General features: G+C 37.0%; 1 protein-coding gene across 1 annotated transcript in view; it reads right to left on the minus strand.

The window, feature by feature from the left end:
- ARAP2 (ArfGAP with RhoGAP domain, ankyrin repeat and PH domain 2) overlaps nucleotides 1–14,768 on the minus strand; it is a 113,523-nt gene extending 98,755 nt beyond the window's left edge. Inside the window, exons 1-4 of the mRNA XM_063157761.1 lie at nucleotides 14,639–14,768; nucleotides 8,482–9,514; nucleotides 2,211–2,281; nucleotides 1,208–1,287 (exon numbers count right to left, since the gene is read on the minus strand). Coding sequence (XP_063013831.1) covers nucleotides 1,208–1,287; nucleotides 2,211–2,281; nucleotides 8,482–9,344 — 1,014 coding nt within the window. The 5' untranslated portion in view covers nucleotides 9,345–9,514; nucleotides 14,639–14,768. The remainder of the gene's footprint in view (nucleotides 1–1,207; nucleotides 1,288–2,210; nucleotides 2,282–8,481; nucleotides 9,515–14,638) is intronic.
- Between the last annotated feature and the right edge of the window lie 492 nt (nucleotides 14,769–15,260).

Here is a 15,260-nt window from a genome sequence, read left to right on the forward strand (position 1 = left end):
ACTAGCACAGACAAGGCATTGCATTCAAGGAAGGAAAATGAACGCTCAAAGGTCAGCTTTGCGTGCACATAACAAGAACAACTAGGAAAGGCAAGGTATGATTTTATGTGTACTGTGTTAAAAGGTCAACAAGAACAAAAAAAGCATAGTATACATCCAAAACAAAGTATGCATCAAAAAGAGACTACTTTTATTCCTATAAAAGTAATAGGAAATTCAAATTTTGTCTTCCTAACTCTCATTGGAAGACAAAATTTGAACCATTTACTTTTATTGATCAATTCTAAAGAAATTAGAATGGGAGAAAAAAAAATCCTAGACATCCATTTGAGTAGTTTTTATTTCAGTCAATAGTTTACAATAGTTAACAAATGAACCATTAGACTGAAGACCAGGGCAGAACAATTTTCTGTTACCTTTAATTCTGTGGCTTGAGACTGGCTGGAAAAAGTATAAGCAATCACAGAATCAACAATTTCTGGTCTGCCTCCTGCTGAGAAAGAAGCAGGAGCTGGAAAGTAATGGCATTGGGCAGATGCCTCACTAAGCTAATTTACCTCCCATATCTCCCTGCACGTGATTCAGAAGTCTGTCCACATGTCATCTGTGGCATTCACACCAACTACCAACCCCAACAAAAACATTCACTCCAGAGAATCTTAACAGAAAAGTGACTTTCGGGGTATACAGCACGTTTAGGGGATGCATCAAAATCATGCAAGAACTTAAAAGTCCTGAGAATTTCATATACAGGAACTGAAAAAGGGCATGGCCAAATGTGACCATCATATCACCTAACCTAATGTGCAAGCTGCTTTCACAGGATATGCAAAAGTCTGTGCAGAGACACCCAGTCTTGATCTGCAATTCTCAGATGAGAAGAAAAGCCACTTTTAGCATTCTTAGTAACTTCTAACGGTTTCAAGTTTCAACAGCTTAACCTCAATTATGAGCCAAGAAACAATCAAAACATACACTGCAGCTTCTTATTACTACTAAACATCCAAAGTGTTTCTTGGGATTAACAAAACTCATTACATTAGTCCTCATATATTTACATCATAAACCCTTTGCATATACCTAAAATGACAGAAATCAAGGACTGGCAACTAAAAGAGCACAAAAAAAAAAATTAAGCCAGTATGCAATACCCAGCATGAAGATTAAAGTGAAGACAGACTATATACATTCAGGCTTCTCAACTTACTTTAGCATCTTTAGCGTTGTCACAAATAAAGGTTTCCCCATATGGAGAGATAATGGGTGGCTTTTCTTCCATGGATGTATCTTAAAGCAAATCAATAAATAATAAATAGATACAGTCACACAGTGCTCTACTGGGAGTCACAAATGCTCTGCTACAGTCATAATGAAATCAACAAGGGAAACAGATTGTGCAGCTTGCAATTTCTCTGCCTTTCCCAGAAAAAACTTTGAGGAACAAGAAACAATGTCCTATTTCTACATGAACTCCAGATACCTTCTTTTCACCATAGACATTAACATTATTATGTAATTTGAATATAACTGGCATACAGGGATTTTCTTCTTTCCTACTCTGCATCAAGTTACAATAAAAAAACCTTCAATGGTCTAGTCTAAGAAGCAATAGCTCCAAAGCTCTTTATTCTGACTTTTAAAAAATACCAAAAATAAACCACCACACAACTCTTTTGTGCACCATCTTCATTTTATCACCAAGTATTTCTTAAAATAAACACATAACTTCAAAAAAGACATTTTTTAAATATGAAAGAAGTTTCCAGCTGACTGCACAAGACTTCAAAACACTTCAGCAAACTATTTAATACAACAAATTTCCTGTTCTTTCCAGGAGCTATGAACGCTTATAAACAACTTAAGCAGCATTAGTCAGGAATACACTTTTTATATCTTTCAAGAAATTAACTCTGCTTAAAAAAAATCTGGATCTAATATTAGAAACTTAAACACTAGTCTCAATATATATATTAAAATAAATGGGGCTTGAAGAGTAGATTTTCTATTTTTTTTTTATTTGGACATATTCAAAAAGTAAGTGAAAATGGAGAACTGATTCAATCCTCTCCTATCACATAAATCAGTTCTTCTAGACCTTTGAGATGCCCAATATTCCTTAAAATATGTAAGCAATAATGATTTTAGACAACCAGTTCAAGGTTTATTTTTCTTTACTATTCAAGACACAAATATCAGCATGCTTAACTCACTGTTTTGTGAAATTTGCCTCCCAGTGCAAGAAATATTTACAAGGCCCATATTTCTTCTTCTCTGAAGGGAACTTGAACAAAACAAAGCACAGAAAGAAAACATTAATTGAAATTCCCCAGAAAATAAGCAGAACCATCTCATGCAGTTAAAAAATTAAAATTTTATACAAGTATCGAAACAATAAGTTCTAAATCTTGGGAAATTTTCTGACTTTTTTTTTAAAGTCACACAACATGTTTTCCTCCCCTTATGACATTAAATACTTCTCTGATCCTAGCAGACATCCCAAATTCAGGCGGTTTTTTGTTCTAAATTGATATTAAAAACATTCAGATTGTATGAAGAATGGAGATCCCAGAGTTTTCCTCAACCTTTTCCTTCCCTTCCCCTTCACAATAAATACCAATGGCTGTATTTAAAAAAGGATGTACTATGAAAATCTGCTTTAACATTAAACTCATAAGAGGCCCGAGAACCCAGCCAGAACACGCTCCCAAACACTGAAAAAAAAAAACTGCTGTAAAGTTTAGATTTCCTTAAGAGAATTATTTCCCCGTACAAAGTTTTAAAACCAAGAGGTAAGTGGCATTGCATTGCAACTGCCAGGGACAACTCCTACACATTTTGCACATGGGTAAGAAGGCATCTCCATGCACAGCAGAAAAGTTATTTTATTAGTGGCGTGCTGGTCCCATGTATTTCAGTAATTTCAAGTACAGTGCAATAGTATTGCTACTATTTATATTTCAGGCCAAGACAGCTGTATTATCAGAACATAGGAAGAAAAAAGTGTGAATTAGAAAATTTCTAATCCACCTTCACTTGTCCAGTGCTCGGTATTACAGGTCTTTTCAGTCAAGCTCTGAATTCTCCCATTAACTTAATTATCAATTTTTCCTCTTACTTGCATTTTCTCTGCTTGAAGTAAGAGTACTGAAGGTTCTTATGCATCCTTATAGAATATTCTGAGGCTTATAAATGCCATGTAAGATCCTTATTGGTTTTCCTAACAGTCTGTGGGTCCTCCATCATTTAAAGCCAAAGGCAATTATCTTCTACTAAAACTATCAATCTCCTAACTTTTGTTTCCCCTTTTAACATATTGAGAAATTTTAGTATTTTAAGATAAGCTACATTTAGCACTTCAGACCTACTGTCTCATGAAGTCCAACTTGAATTACTCCTAACTACAAAATGATATTTCTTTGTGACAGAAGGCGTTCATGAACTACTATTTCACATAATTTTTACTCCACGCCTAAATCTGCCTCAAAAATTTTATTGGATTAAATTCAAGATGGAACCTTATAAAGTTACTTGACATTTCAAATGTTATCCAGGTTACATAAGCTAAGTTCCCCAATGATTACTTTATAAAATCCTGGGTTTAGAAAACACAGAGTGAGTTGGGCCAGTAAAAGTGGATCATAGCCTAGTTCCCATATATAATTGCCTACTCTCCTGAGTCATAATTACAATAAATACATAGCAAATACTTAAAAAGTCTGTTTCATCATACATTTTACTAAAATTCATCTAGTTACACCTTTTGAAGCTCCATCAGCAAACTAACTTCATGTGTTTTTGTGCACTTAATATGCTTAAAAAACACCCAAAACCTAACCTAGTGTATTTCAACACAGATCAGAGCTTTTTGTTGGTAGGTTGGTATCTTTTGAAGTGCACTAGCAGCATTAAACTAAATTAAGACTTAAAGACAAACAGCTTTGACTTGAAGAGCCTCTAAGATTATGGAGGCTTCCCTTATGTAAAACAGTGAGTCATTTGCTTAGTTTCAGGGTGGATGGATAAATTCACCAGGTAATAAAAAAACAGTCAGCTTAAAAAACAAACAAACAAAAATCACACACACAAAATAATCCACACTTTTTTTAAAATCCATATACTTTTCAGAACTTGTGTATTCTTTTTGATCATGCACCTACATTTATGTATACATGGCACAAAATCCTGCTGAAAAAACAACCATAGTCTTTTTTCCAGCATTCAAAAATACACCTCCTTGTCATTTTTGGAAAGCAAATTTAAAACTCATGTAAATTAAAAACTACCTATCTGAAGATATAAAATGAATGAAATGAGCTCACTTTGAGTATCTGCTTGAACGATTATGTGTCATAAAAACCCAACAGTGCAAGCTATAAAATGATAATAATTTGTGAATGCTTAATAGAAAAGTAAACTAGTTGTTGTACAGATTAAATACCTGGATTAAAAGAGAGAAAAATACTGAAGGCATCTGTTGGAGGAAAAAATATTGAAAAAAAAAATCTTATAACTGTATCAATTCATTACTTTTTCTTAGCCATTTCAGAAAGCAAATACCTCTTCTCTTGAATTTTTTCAATTCAAAAATTGAGTACCTCAACCAAAATTGATGATATTCTTTATTTTGCTCTTTAATGGAAGGTTAACGCAAGCAGTCTGCCAACCACAAAGTGTGGACATTTTTCAAAGATACACTAATAATCTCAATTATCATTCAATGTTGACTTTGTTCCAGCTGTGGTGATTAGGACTTCTTGTTTTCATGTATTAAGAGGTACCGGATGCAGCTCAGGCTGCACACCCTTCTCTAGCACCCCTGTATTATGTATAAACAGGATGAAAGATGTGATGAGGCAGTGACTGGTCTTGCTAAATGCTGAAAGGCTGGAAAGCTAAAACTTTGCACCAAGCTGGTTTATTCAATATACGCCTGTCACCTTGCAAAAATGTGAGGGAAGGAGGTCAGTGCAAGCAGTCAGTGCCTCGAAGTCTTTACTTGGCATTCATCTGCTGAGTGTTTTAAATGAAAGCAGCTTTTGTTTCCAAACTCATTCAAGACGTGTTTTCTTTTCTATCTATCTCAAGACCTAACCCTCCCAAAATGCAAACATATCAAAACTGCTCTAGCATGCTGCGTTAAAGCTTTGGGGTTCACAGACTGCTAGCGGAGGTAAAGTAATAATGACACCTTCCCACAGGAAAAGAGAGAGAGCAGCTTCTCTCTTCTAAAAAATTTATTTTGTGTGGCAGAACACAGTAGAGATACACAGCAACACCAGCATGGCACCTCATTAGCAATCTCGAGCACTTGTATGCTAAGAAATGGAGTCTAAAGGATATCAGCACCAAGCAAGAAATTCCAACTATAGGATCTGCCAACTGCAGAAAACAAACGATGCCTGCTCAGCCAAGCACCATTATCTATTTTACTTATTTATATCTCCCCCCATAAGCAGGATATTACTCTGAATTTTGGTCTAGCTTTTCTTATTTCTCTTAAGGAATAAGAACAACTCCACTACTGCACAACAAGTAACAAAGATGGGTGCCAAGAAAACATCTAAAAAAATTATGTAATTCGTCAGTCTGAAATTTTATCTGCATATCATTCTGTAAAAAAATCAGATTTAGCATGTTATAAATCTGCTTCAGCTTTTTGTTTGAACAAATTCCTTCCCAGAATAATGCAAGGGTAACTATTTCACAGAAGACTGACTGCTAGTTGACATTATCCAAAGTATCCAAAGCATCTAAAACTATTTCAAAACTAATTATGTTTAATCTTGTTCTAAAGACACATTTGTGTTTAGTTCCATTCATTACAATACTTTCATTATTTTGTATTTTTCACTTTGTGGTTTTACACACCTTTTGACCAATTGTTGACAATTCTCCAACAAGAGAGAGCTCACAGTGATACAACAAGGAAAAGTATACATGAAAATAATCTAGTATAACTACACAGCAATACTGAGCAACAAAAACCAGTACTAAAATCTGCACAATAACCCCACTATTTACAAAAAAAAAAAGTGTAATTTTCACTTTTTTCTTTTTTTTCCTTTTTTTTAAATTCTGCACCCCCCCTCAATGTTACAGTACTGCCACACTGTAGTGCCAAATTCAAAAAAAAAGAAATAAACCTAAGGTATTTTCAACTTCTAAAATGCTATGGTGTCTTTCCAGATGCCAGCATGCTTTGTCACAGGCAAGAGTCAGGAGCAGAAGTGAAGCACAGGGAAGCGGATAAAATTGGAAGGGAGGTAAGTGCATTATTAGTAATAAAAAATGACACGGTTACAGCTTTACTATGGGGCACAAGGAGACCCACTGTAAGAACTTTTTGTGCTAAAGGTACACAGGAGGCAATGAGAAAAGTATTCCTTGCATAAAAATTTAATGACTTATACCCATGAATGACTAGAAGGAAATGCTGAGCTTCCCAGATTTCAGCAGGGCTTCTCTGCCTCTATGGTACAGCCTTCATACAATGTACTAAGGATGAAACCAGCATCTGTCGATAAGGCCAGTTTGAGGCTGTTTGCCTATGCAATTCTGTGACAAAGATACAATCTTTCCTGAGGTTAAAGATGCTTGCACAATGCCATTTTAAAGTTCTCTGTATTAGTATTAGTTCTCTGCCCCTATGAAAAGGTTGTCAGAAAGGTTATCAAGAGAGTTTCTGCCATGTTTAAGTTCTGCTGTGAAGTTCTTGTTTAGCCTTGATCTCTGGCAGACAGACTGGTCCCTCAGGACTTCCATATTATTACAACTAGAGCATAAAGACCAAGAAAAGATACTGGATCTCACAAGCCAAAATGGTGGGTAATGAAGTCAGTGACCCAGTCACATTTCAATCACTAACAGACTGGGAATTGCAGGATTTACTCCAGCGGTGGGAAGACTACTCTATATTCTCTCAACTGGATGACTGTTTCACAAAATCAGCAAGATTATTATAATCTTAGTATGTAGTTATGTTTTAGGTTAAGAATCCCATTTTGTCTCAGCATGAATAGCTTTATTACATGAAGTAGGTATAATCATTCTACAAAACTTAATATAAATCTGCTCCTCACTGGAGCAGTATACCTTACTGGATAGGTATACTTAATTTTCAATGAGGACATTTTTTTTGTAATTTAGAAGACACCAATGAAGTAGTTTTTAAGGCACACAAAAAAAAATCACTAATTGTTGCAAAGAAACTTTGCCTCTCCACCTGTTCAAACAATTGCATTACAAGATTAATTTTGACATTGCTCAGTAATCTAAAAACTAATAAATGCTGGGAAATCCCTGCATTTAGAGCATGTATAAACTCGATGATGCTTCTAACTGCTGAGATATGCAGATGAAAAACTCAAGATAAATAAAAAACATTCTTAGACATGTCCCCTCCAGGCATAGCTTGTGGTTCAAAAAAAATTGGAAAAAAAAAAAAATGCAACCTCATGATCTGGATACAGTTACACCAAAAAAAACACTTTGCATATGCCTCTGCATTAATTTTTCTTCTGTTTAAGACACTTAGCCAGCATGACAACTAAAACTTACTTAATAGATCCAACTATATTACAAATTAACCTGTGTGGAGGTATTTTTTTGCTTAAAGACTGCCATATTGTATTTTAATTGCTACATATTCAATGCCTATTATTTTTAACATTCCAACAATTATACCTTTATCAAGATAGGTCTTGAATTAAGTCCCAACAGCAGATATTTTTCTCAACATGCTATCATATTTTTCCAAGACAAGCTATAACAACTAATGCTTATTCAAGAAATAAGTGCCACTCAGTAATTTCTGATTTCAAATTATGAACTCAACCATTCCGAAGGAAGACAAAGACAGTCACATCACCTGAATACTCAGAAACAAATTAAAAGATGGCATAAACTCTGAAAAACCATTCACAGCTATGGTCTTCTTTTTCCCTCCTTTTTCTACTGTTGTTTTTCCCTGCTGGAATGTCTCTGAAATATTTTTACTGTAGAAGCATCATTAAAAATTAAGGTTTTGTTGTTATGAGACCACTAGCAAAAGCCAACACATAATATGAATAAATGGTTCCCTTCATTCTCCAAAGTTAACAATTAAATGACTATCAGTTCAGAAATTACCCAAAAGCCATCTTGAAGTTCTTGCTTATGTTTTATACTTTATAAGAGTTATACCTAAATCAATAAAGCTTTATCTGTGAATATGTACATGCAGAGAAAATTGAGGAGGTTATAAGGACACACGGTTCTAAAATTTCCCTTTACACTCTCATTTTTGTTTTAAAAGTACACTGAAGCTTAATCCTTCTTCACTTAATTCGGCAACATTCATATCAAATCCAGTGTATTTACAGTGCATATTTAAAAAATTCACACACAAAAAAAAAATAGACATAAGGAAATAAAAATCAAGAAACCCCAAACTGTAAGTTCTACCAAAATAGTAATTTCTCATTAGTACTGAAGAGCAATTACCTTGATGAAGGTTGAACTTTACTTGACTCGGGAATTTCTGGTACAGGTCGATGCCTTAAGATAAAAGATCGGGTTGCTCTTGGAAATACTTTCATGCAGTTTAACGCACAGGAATCATATAAGTCATTGTCTATCATTTCTCCTTTAAACTTATAGAATGGAGAACCTGGTTTTCTATTAGATAAATCACCCTCATCTGCAAACCTCTGCTGTTTGTTTTCCTTGCATTTTGTCTCACATGAACGAACAAATGAAGGAGGATCACGGAACACCAAAGGGTCAATCAAGTGCTCATCAGCTCGGTATGCAGCAGCTTCTGTCAGCGATGCATCCTGCTGATTATTCATGTTAGTATTTCTATTTTGACTGACAGCTTTTAGTATGCTGTCTGAATTCTGGTATAAACTAAAAAAATCCAAATCTGTAAAGTTATCATCATTTGCCTCCATTGAGTTTTGCTCTGCAAATTCAAACCCTTCCTTATTGACGTAAGATTTTTTAAGGAGTTGCACTGATGATGTTACAGGTATCAAGCCAGTCTGATCTACACCTGAATTGCTTATAGGAGACTCCTGATCAGAGGATGAATATTGCTTCTCTTCCAAACCTTTCAAGTCTTTGAGTTTTAAATTTTCATGGAAAAGACAATTTCCTTGAATTTCCAAAAGATTGTCTAACTGTTTAAGAATTCTTCTGCGATGTCCTGTAGGCAACACTCCCATTTGCTGAAGCACACTGTTATTGATTCCCATGCAATCTGTCACTGTGTTATAGCCATATTTTTTAAAGTTAGGAAGATACTGTGCAAGGTTAATGTTGACCAAAAATTCTTCAATATCAGAGCCATTGCCTGTGGATGACATGACTTCATTCCGTATATTGCCCCACACAGTCAAGTAGAAATAGTCAGGTTGCTTGCATGTTTACTAGCAAGAAAACTCTTGAATTTGGTGTCCACCAGCCAGCAGAAAATATTTGTTTCCTCACAACACCTCTTCAAGTTTCTTCAGTTCAAACTGATTTTTTTTAAAGACTGCAAACATACGGAAAAGAAAAAGGACATTAAAAACAATTCTCACCTGAACCTCAGAATTACCTTGAATAAAATTGTGAAAGACTCCTGTCAGATGAACATGAATATTTTTTAATTGTTTGTATACAATAATTTCAACAAGGGTAAACCCATCCTTTTATCTTAGCCTATATAAAGAAAATAGCAAAATCAAAGTCTAAGCACAAGTAATACAGACTTAAAACACATATTCCTAGTAGTTAAACATTAAGATGAACAGTTAAAGAGATGAATCACTTATCTACACACACACTCCTATTACACAGTACTTGGCTATCCGGGAGAGTTATCCAAGACCATAGCTGGAGCCTAAAACTTTCCTGTTTCCACACTAACCCAAACCAATTATGAAATAGGGCTTCTACTCCCTTATCTTCCAATCTCAAAATCCTTTTAACATAAAAACACACCTGCAATGGAACAAAGGGAAAATGACCATCTAGAGCATTCCATGTGAACTGTGCATTCAAGCCCTCTCCAACTGAGAATCCAACCGAACAAGCACAATCCTCAATAACATGGTTTTCAACAGCAGAGCCAGCCCTTCAAACACACTGTCAGCAGGAATACAGGAAACCACCAGCACCTCAACTCTGACAAGGAAGCTTTCCCTTGGCCACAAAGGGAACAGGCATGAGCCCATAAGCAGGCTCTGGCTGTTCATGCGTTTTTCCTTAGTATTTTCCAACTCAGCTCTTACACTGCAGATTTCATCTGTTTGAATTATTCTTTCTTTCAGGGCCGTATCTAAATTCACAATTTACAAAAGCCAGATGCTACTGCTCTAAAGGTGTTTGAAACAACCTGAAATAATATTTCTTCAAAGAAGGTTTAAGATCAGCAACACTCAACAGGTTTTTCACCTCTCTCTTTCTGTATAAAGAGTAATTTGGCCTTGGGGAAATCTGCTGACTGTAACAGCTGTCCTGGCATGCAGGTACTAGCCTTAAGCAGCCTGGAAAAGAAAGAACAGCTTCAGTGGAAGAGCATTAAGATTTAAGTAGCATTTAGAAAGCGGAGAAATGTTAAGACCAGAATTTGTCTGTGGTAGTAGGCATCAATACTCAATTCTTCAAAGTATTTCACGACAAAAAATGCAGCACTTATGATCTAGAATTTAAGCTTAAAACATTGCCTACATTTTTACTGTACCAATTGCTATAAATGTTCCTTGATTTAAAATAAATAATTGGATTCTCTCTAGTCTCCAGCTTCATTTTTCTGGATATATTTTTATCAGCTTCGATTACTACCCACAATTCTCAGAAGTGACTTATCTTGAATATTAAATTGATACAATTAAAACCTTTTAGACAGACAACTCTATAGGTCAATCAGATATCAGCCTCTCAAGAGAGATTAACTTCATTACAGAGTTAACCCTCAATTAAAGATTCCCAGGTCATTTAAATTCAAAAAGCCTTGGATTGATCTGAACAGATTAACAATCCACTTTTGTATTTACCTTTTTCCCATTCTAACCCGCATGCTTATATAAACTTCCATCATTCCTTTAAAAATTTGAAAACTCAGCATTTCCTCAAAATTTTCAGGGCAGCCTCTAGTCATTAGGGATAAAATTCAACAGTATGGCCTCCCCCCCATCTCTAAACTCTGAAAAATGTAAATGTATATCCTCTTAACTAGATGAGTAAATATTCTCACATTCTGAGTGCAGAATGAATAAAAAAATAGTACAGAAATTATTTATCAAGGAAAAAAATATCAGACAGGTACTGTGTGGGACAGAAAATAGTCCTTCAGATAACCAGTAATTAAAAAACACAATCAAACAGACTACAAACAAAAGCGGGGAAAAAAAGAAAAAACCAAACAAAACCACAAAAAAACAACAACCAAAGCACACACATATTCAAGTATATAAAATCCCTATAGCACTAGCATATCAGTCTAAGGAATGTAAAGTTGCAGCTGGTTATGTCAGCCATTTCCACCTTCCTTGACAGTTCTGGGTTTCATGATCGCATTTGTCTACTTTTTCCCTAAGGTGTTAGTGTTCAGACAGTAGCATCTTCTCAATCCCTCCATCTTTCATAATAACAAAAAGGGCATCTGGGAGACTAGCTTTAGCTCTATATTTATAAATAAGTATATATCTGTTATAGATAAACAAAAATATTTATATCCACATTCTCTCCTCTCTATCGTAATACTGTTTTTTCTACATGCAATAGCTTTGCCTACACCTTATTCCAGAACACCTGCAGTGTTGTTACTTCAGGAACTCAAATAGCCATGTGCTATCAGCTGTTTGGACTCTAACCCATCTTTGTACAAACCACATACCAATGCTAAGGGATACCTAGCAGAGAACAAGCTGCGTCCAAATCTGTAAGAATGATTACGTTTTATGAACAAAGCATGTAGCAGAGGAAGGAAGGAACTGCTTGCTGAGAAGACATTTTGACCACAAAATGCCAACAGCGATGCAAGATAAAGCCCAAGCTACTTTCTGTTTCTGTAGTTGTCTATGGCAGAAGCTATCAGTGCATCCATCAAGATTTTTGATGACATGCTAAAGATCTGGCCTAGCTATGCCACTGGTTAAATAACACTAAGATCACATATTTTGTGGGCCTAAGCAAAGGGTTGTACTGACAACTGGTTTGGTTTCACTACTTACACAAAGATTAATGTAACAAACAGCTAAACAAATCTGCACACGCTGGTGAGTGTTTCACAGGCCAGAACATAAATATGTAATCATTTCTTAAAACGTTTTATAAGATTTGAACTCAAGAATGCAGAACTCAAGGACCACCTTACATTACTCTATTTTGATATGATTGCTATCAATTTAAAAAAAAATGTAATCTCCTCCTTAGGTTTGATTGCAAAGTAATTTATAATAAACCCTAAAGAATGTACAGTATTAGAAATGGAGTGGCACATACACATTTGTACAAATACATTCATTCTCTTTCACATCCATATTTATACCACCACAAATTCAGCATTTGTAAACAACATTAGTGCACATGGCTGCATACACTCCATAAAACAAATCTCCTCTCAGAAGCAAGGCAAAACAGATTTTTCCTACTTATAAATAAATAGCAAAAAAAAAATCAACCCAAAAAACAACAAAAAACAAACAAACAAAAAAAATGCAAGGAGAAATTGAACTTGCTTAAATAAAATTGATTCTTGTAATATATCATCTTAAGTAGCGTAAGTAAGACAAAAATCACCATTCTCAACGCGGTTACTAAAAATAGGAAAATGCTATAATGGCTATTAAAAAAAAAGAAAAACATCAAACTTCTTGGAAGACACCTGACTATTCCATTTTATCAAAATAGGGACAAAACACCTAAACTGCTAAGTGAAAAAAGCAACACAAGGAAAATCATTTGGGCTTTTCTTCTAAGAAAAAAGTTTCTGCAGCGGATGAATTGCAATGTGTGTCACACATCTTAAGCCTTTCACAGTATCATACAACTTTATTCCACAGAAGATGTTTTTCACACTTACTTACAAACTGATTGTTAATTTCTTCCTTTTCCCATCTTATGGAACAGACTTAGGCAAGGAGTGGCAAAAAAACTCAAGAGTGGCCTAACAGGTCTTTTCTTTTACTAAAACTGACAGCTGAATAGCTATCAAATAAAAACGGCATTTCTAATTCTCAGAACCCTTCCTCATATGGAGGGTAAGCACCTGTGTCTAGCATTCTGGAAAGCTCTATCTACTAATCTTAAAATTCTTTAATTCTGATTTTTCAAGTTGAAAAGTCTTGAAGACAAAATTGCCTGGGAGATAGACAAATCTTTGTTGAGGCAAGCAAGCAACTAAAATTTTAATAATTAAATGTGTGAACAGTAGGTTATAGGTGAACACAGAAACACTCAAGTCGGACTAGGCTTTTTTTCCTTTTCTTAATATCAATACAGACACAAGCCTGAAGAAACTGTCAAACCTCTAAAAGTACACGCCAATATAATCACACTGTGAGCAATCAGTTCAACAGACACAAGCAAGTTCAGGCTTGCTCCCAACTTCTGCTAAACAACATACTAGATGAAGATCCTAATAAATACATTTAAAAAAAACCCAAACAAACAAACAAAAAAAAAGGCCTCAACAAACAGTGCAACAGGTCTTACCATGGAGCGGAACAAAACGTGCAAGTAGTAAATTTCATCTTCGCGTTGCAACTGACTCCACAAAAACTGACAAGATTAACATAGAAAACATTGTAGATTAAAGGTCTTTCCCAAAACCGACATTATACAATCAGCATATAGATTGCTTAAAAAAAAATACTGATTGCATCAATTGCGATAGAGCTATTGCCTCTACCAATACAAGGAAGTTACTAAGCATAGGTCAACCTAGAGGATGATTACAAAACAACTTTAATCACATCCTCTGTCAAACTGCTTCTTTGTCTTTCTTTTCTTTTTTTAATTTCAGAGCACTTGCCTTCTAGAAATAGGTTCAGCAACTTTCGTTACCTCGGAGTCAAACCTCATACTGCAAGAAATTCCAGTGGAACAACTTGCAGAGTCGCTGGAGTAAGGAACGGCATGCCATGAATAAGCAAACTCAGGGTGGAATTGGAACTTTGGGAAGTTGCAGTGGGAACACTAAGGTGCTGTACCCTTCATCCGTATTCTCCATCCACACATACTACAGCTTCTTTGACTTTAAGTTTTCTGATAAAACTTGCAGGTTTATAATGGCAGCTAACATGAGGTCTGCTCACGTCTGCCTTCAGAAAAACGATTCATAGAGTCAATAAACACACTACACTAAAGCCCCGCTCTTTAGCATGACATTTACATACAAATAGTTGAAACAACTGAAGCTACAAAGAAAAGAGACAGCAATACACGCCTTACTTTCTACCTGCCTACAACTATTTCCATTCCGATCCCAGCTTCAGTACGTGTCGCTCATGTGGGACATGCTCCGTCCCAGACACCGGGCGCGCTCCGGCAGCTTTCCAGGGCGGGCGCAGCAGCAGCGCGGGGCTCGCTGCCGGCGGCACCGGAGCGGCAGCATCACTCCCGGCAGCGGCCAGAGCCCGCCCAAACCCCGCACCCGCCGAGCCCGCCTTACCTCTGCCAAAAGCCAGCAGCCCACAGGCACAGGGAGGCAGAAGAAGGAAGCGCAGGGCTTTAGAGTCCTTCAACTTTCAGTTCTCCCTCCGGCTCCCCGCTCGCTCACTTTCTTGCTGGCTTTCTCTCCTTCCTTCCTGCCTGGCTCCACACCCCACCCCACCCCCGCGCTGCTCCCCGGCAGGCCGCGCCCGCGAAGCTCCTTCCCTCCCTCCCTCCGTCCCTCCGTCCCTCCCTGCCGCAGGAGGGGCCGCACCTGGGCGCGGCGGCGGGGCCCGCCGCCCTCCGCGACCGGCTCCGGGCGTTCTGGCCGGGCCACATATTTCCGGAGGAGTCACTCGGAAACCCACAGGCAGGCTTCGGCCCCCCGGCGCATCGCTTCACAGGCCTCCCTTGCTGCCCAGCCCGGGCCGGGCCGGCGGCGAGTGTCCCTTCCCGGCCGGGCAGTGAGCGAAGGGCGGCCCGGCGCCACCTCTGTCACCGCGCTGAGGGCCAGCGCTCGGCTGCTGCGTGCAAGCAGGACAGCCTGCCAGTAGTGACACAGCTGCGAGCACTTGCTGGGGGGGAAAAATAAAAAACCAACTAAAAAAAAAAAAATCCTAAAGGTGCTAAGCTTGCAGTAA

The sequence above is a fragment of the Melospiza melodia genome, chromosome 5 (genome assembly GCF_035770615.1).
Source record: "Melospiza melodia melodia isolate bMelMel2 chromosome 5, bMelMel2.pri, whole genome shotgun sequence".
Classification (NCBI taxonomy): Eukaryota; Metazoa; Chordata; class Aves; order Passeriformes; family Passerellidae; genus Melospiza; species Melospiza melodia.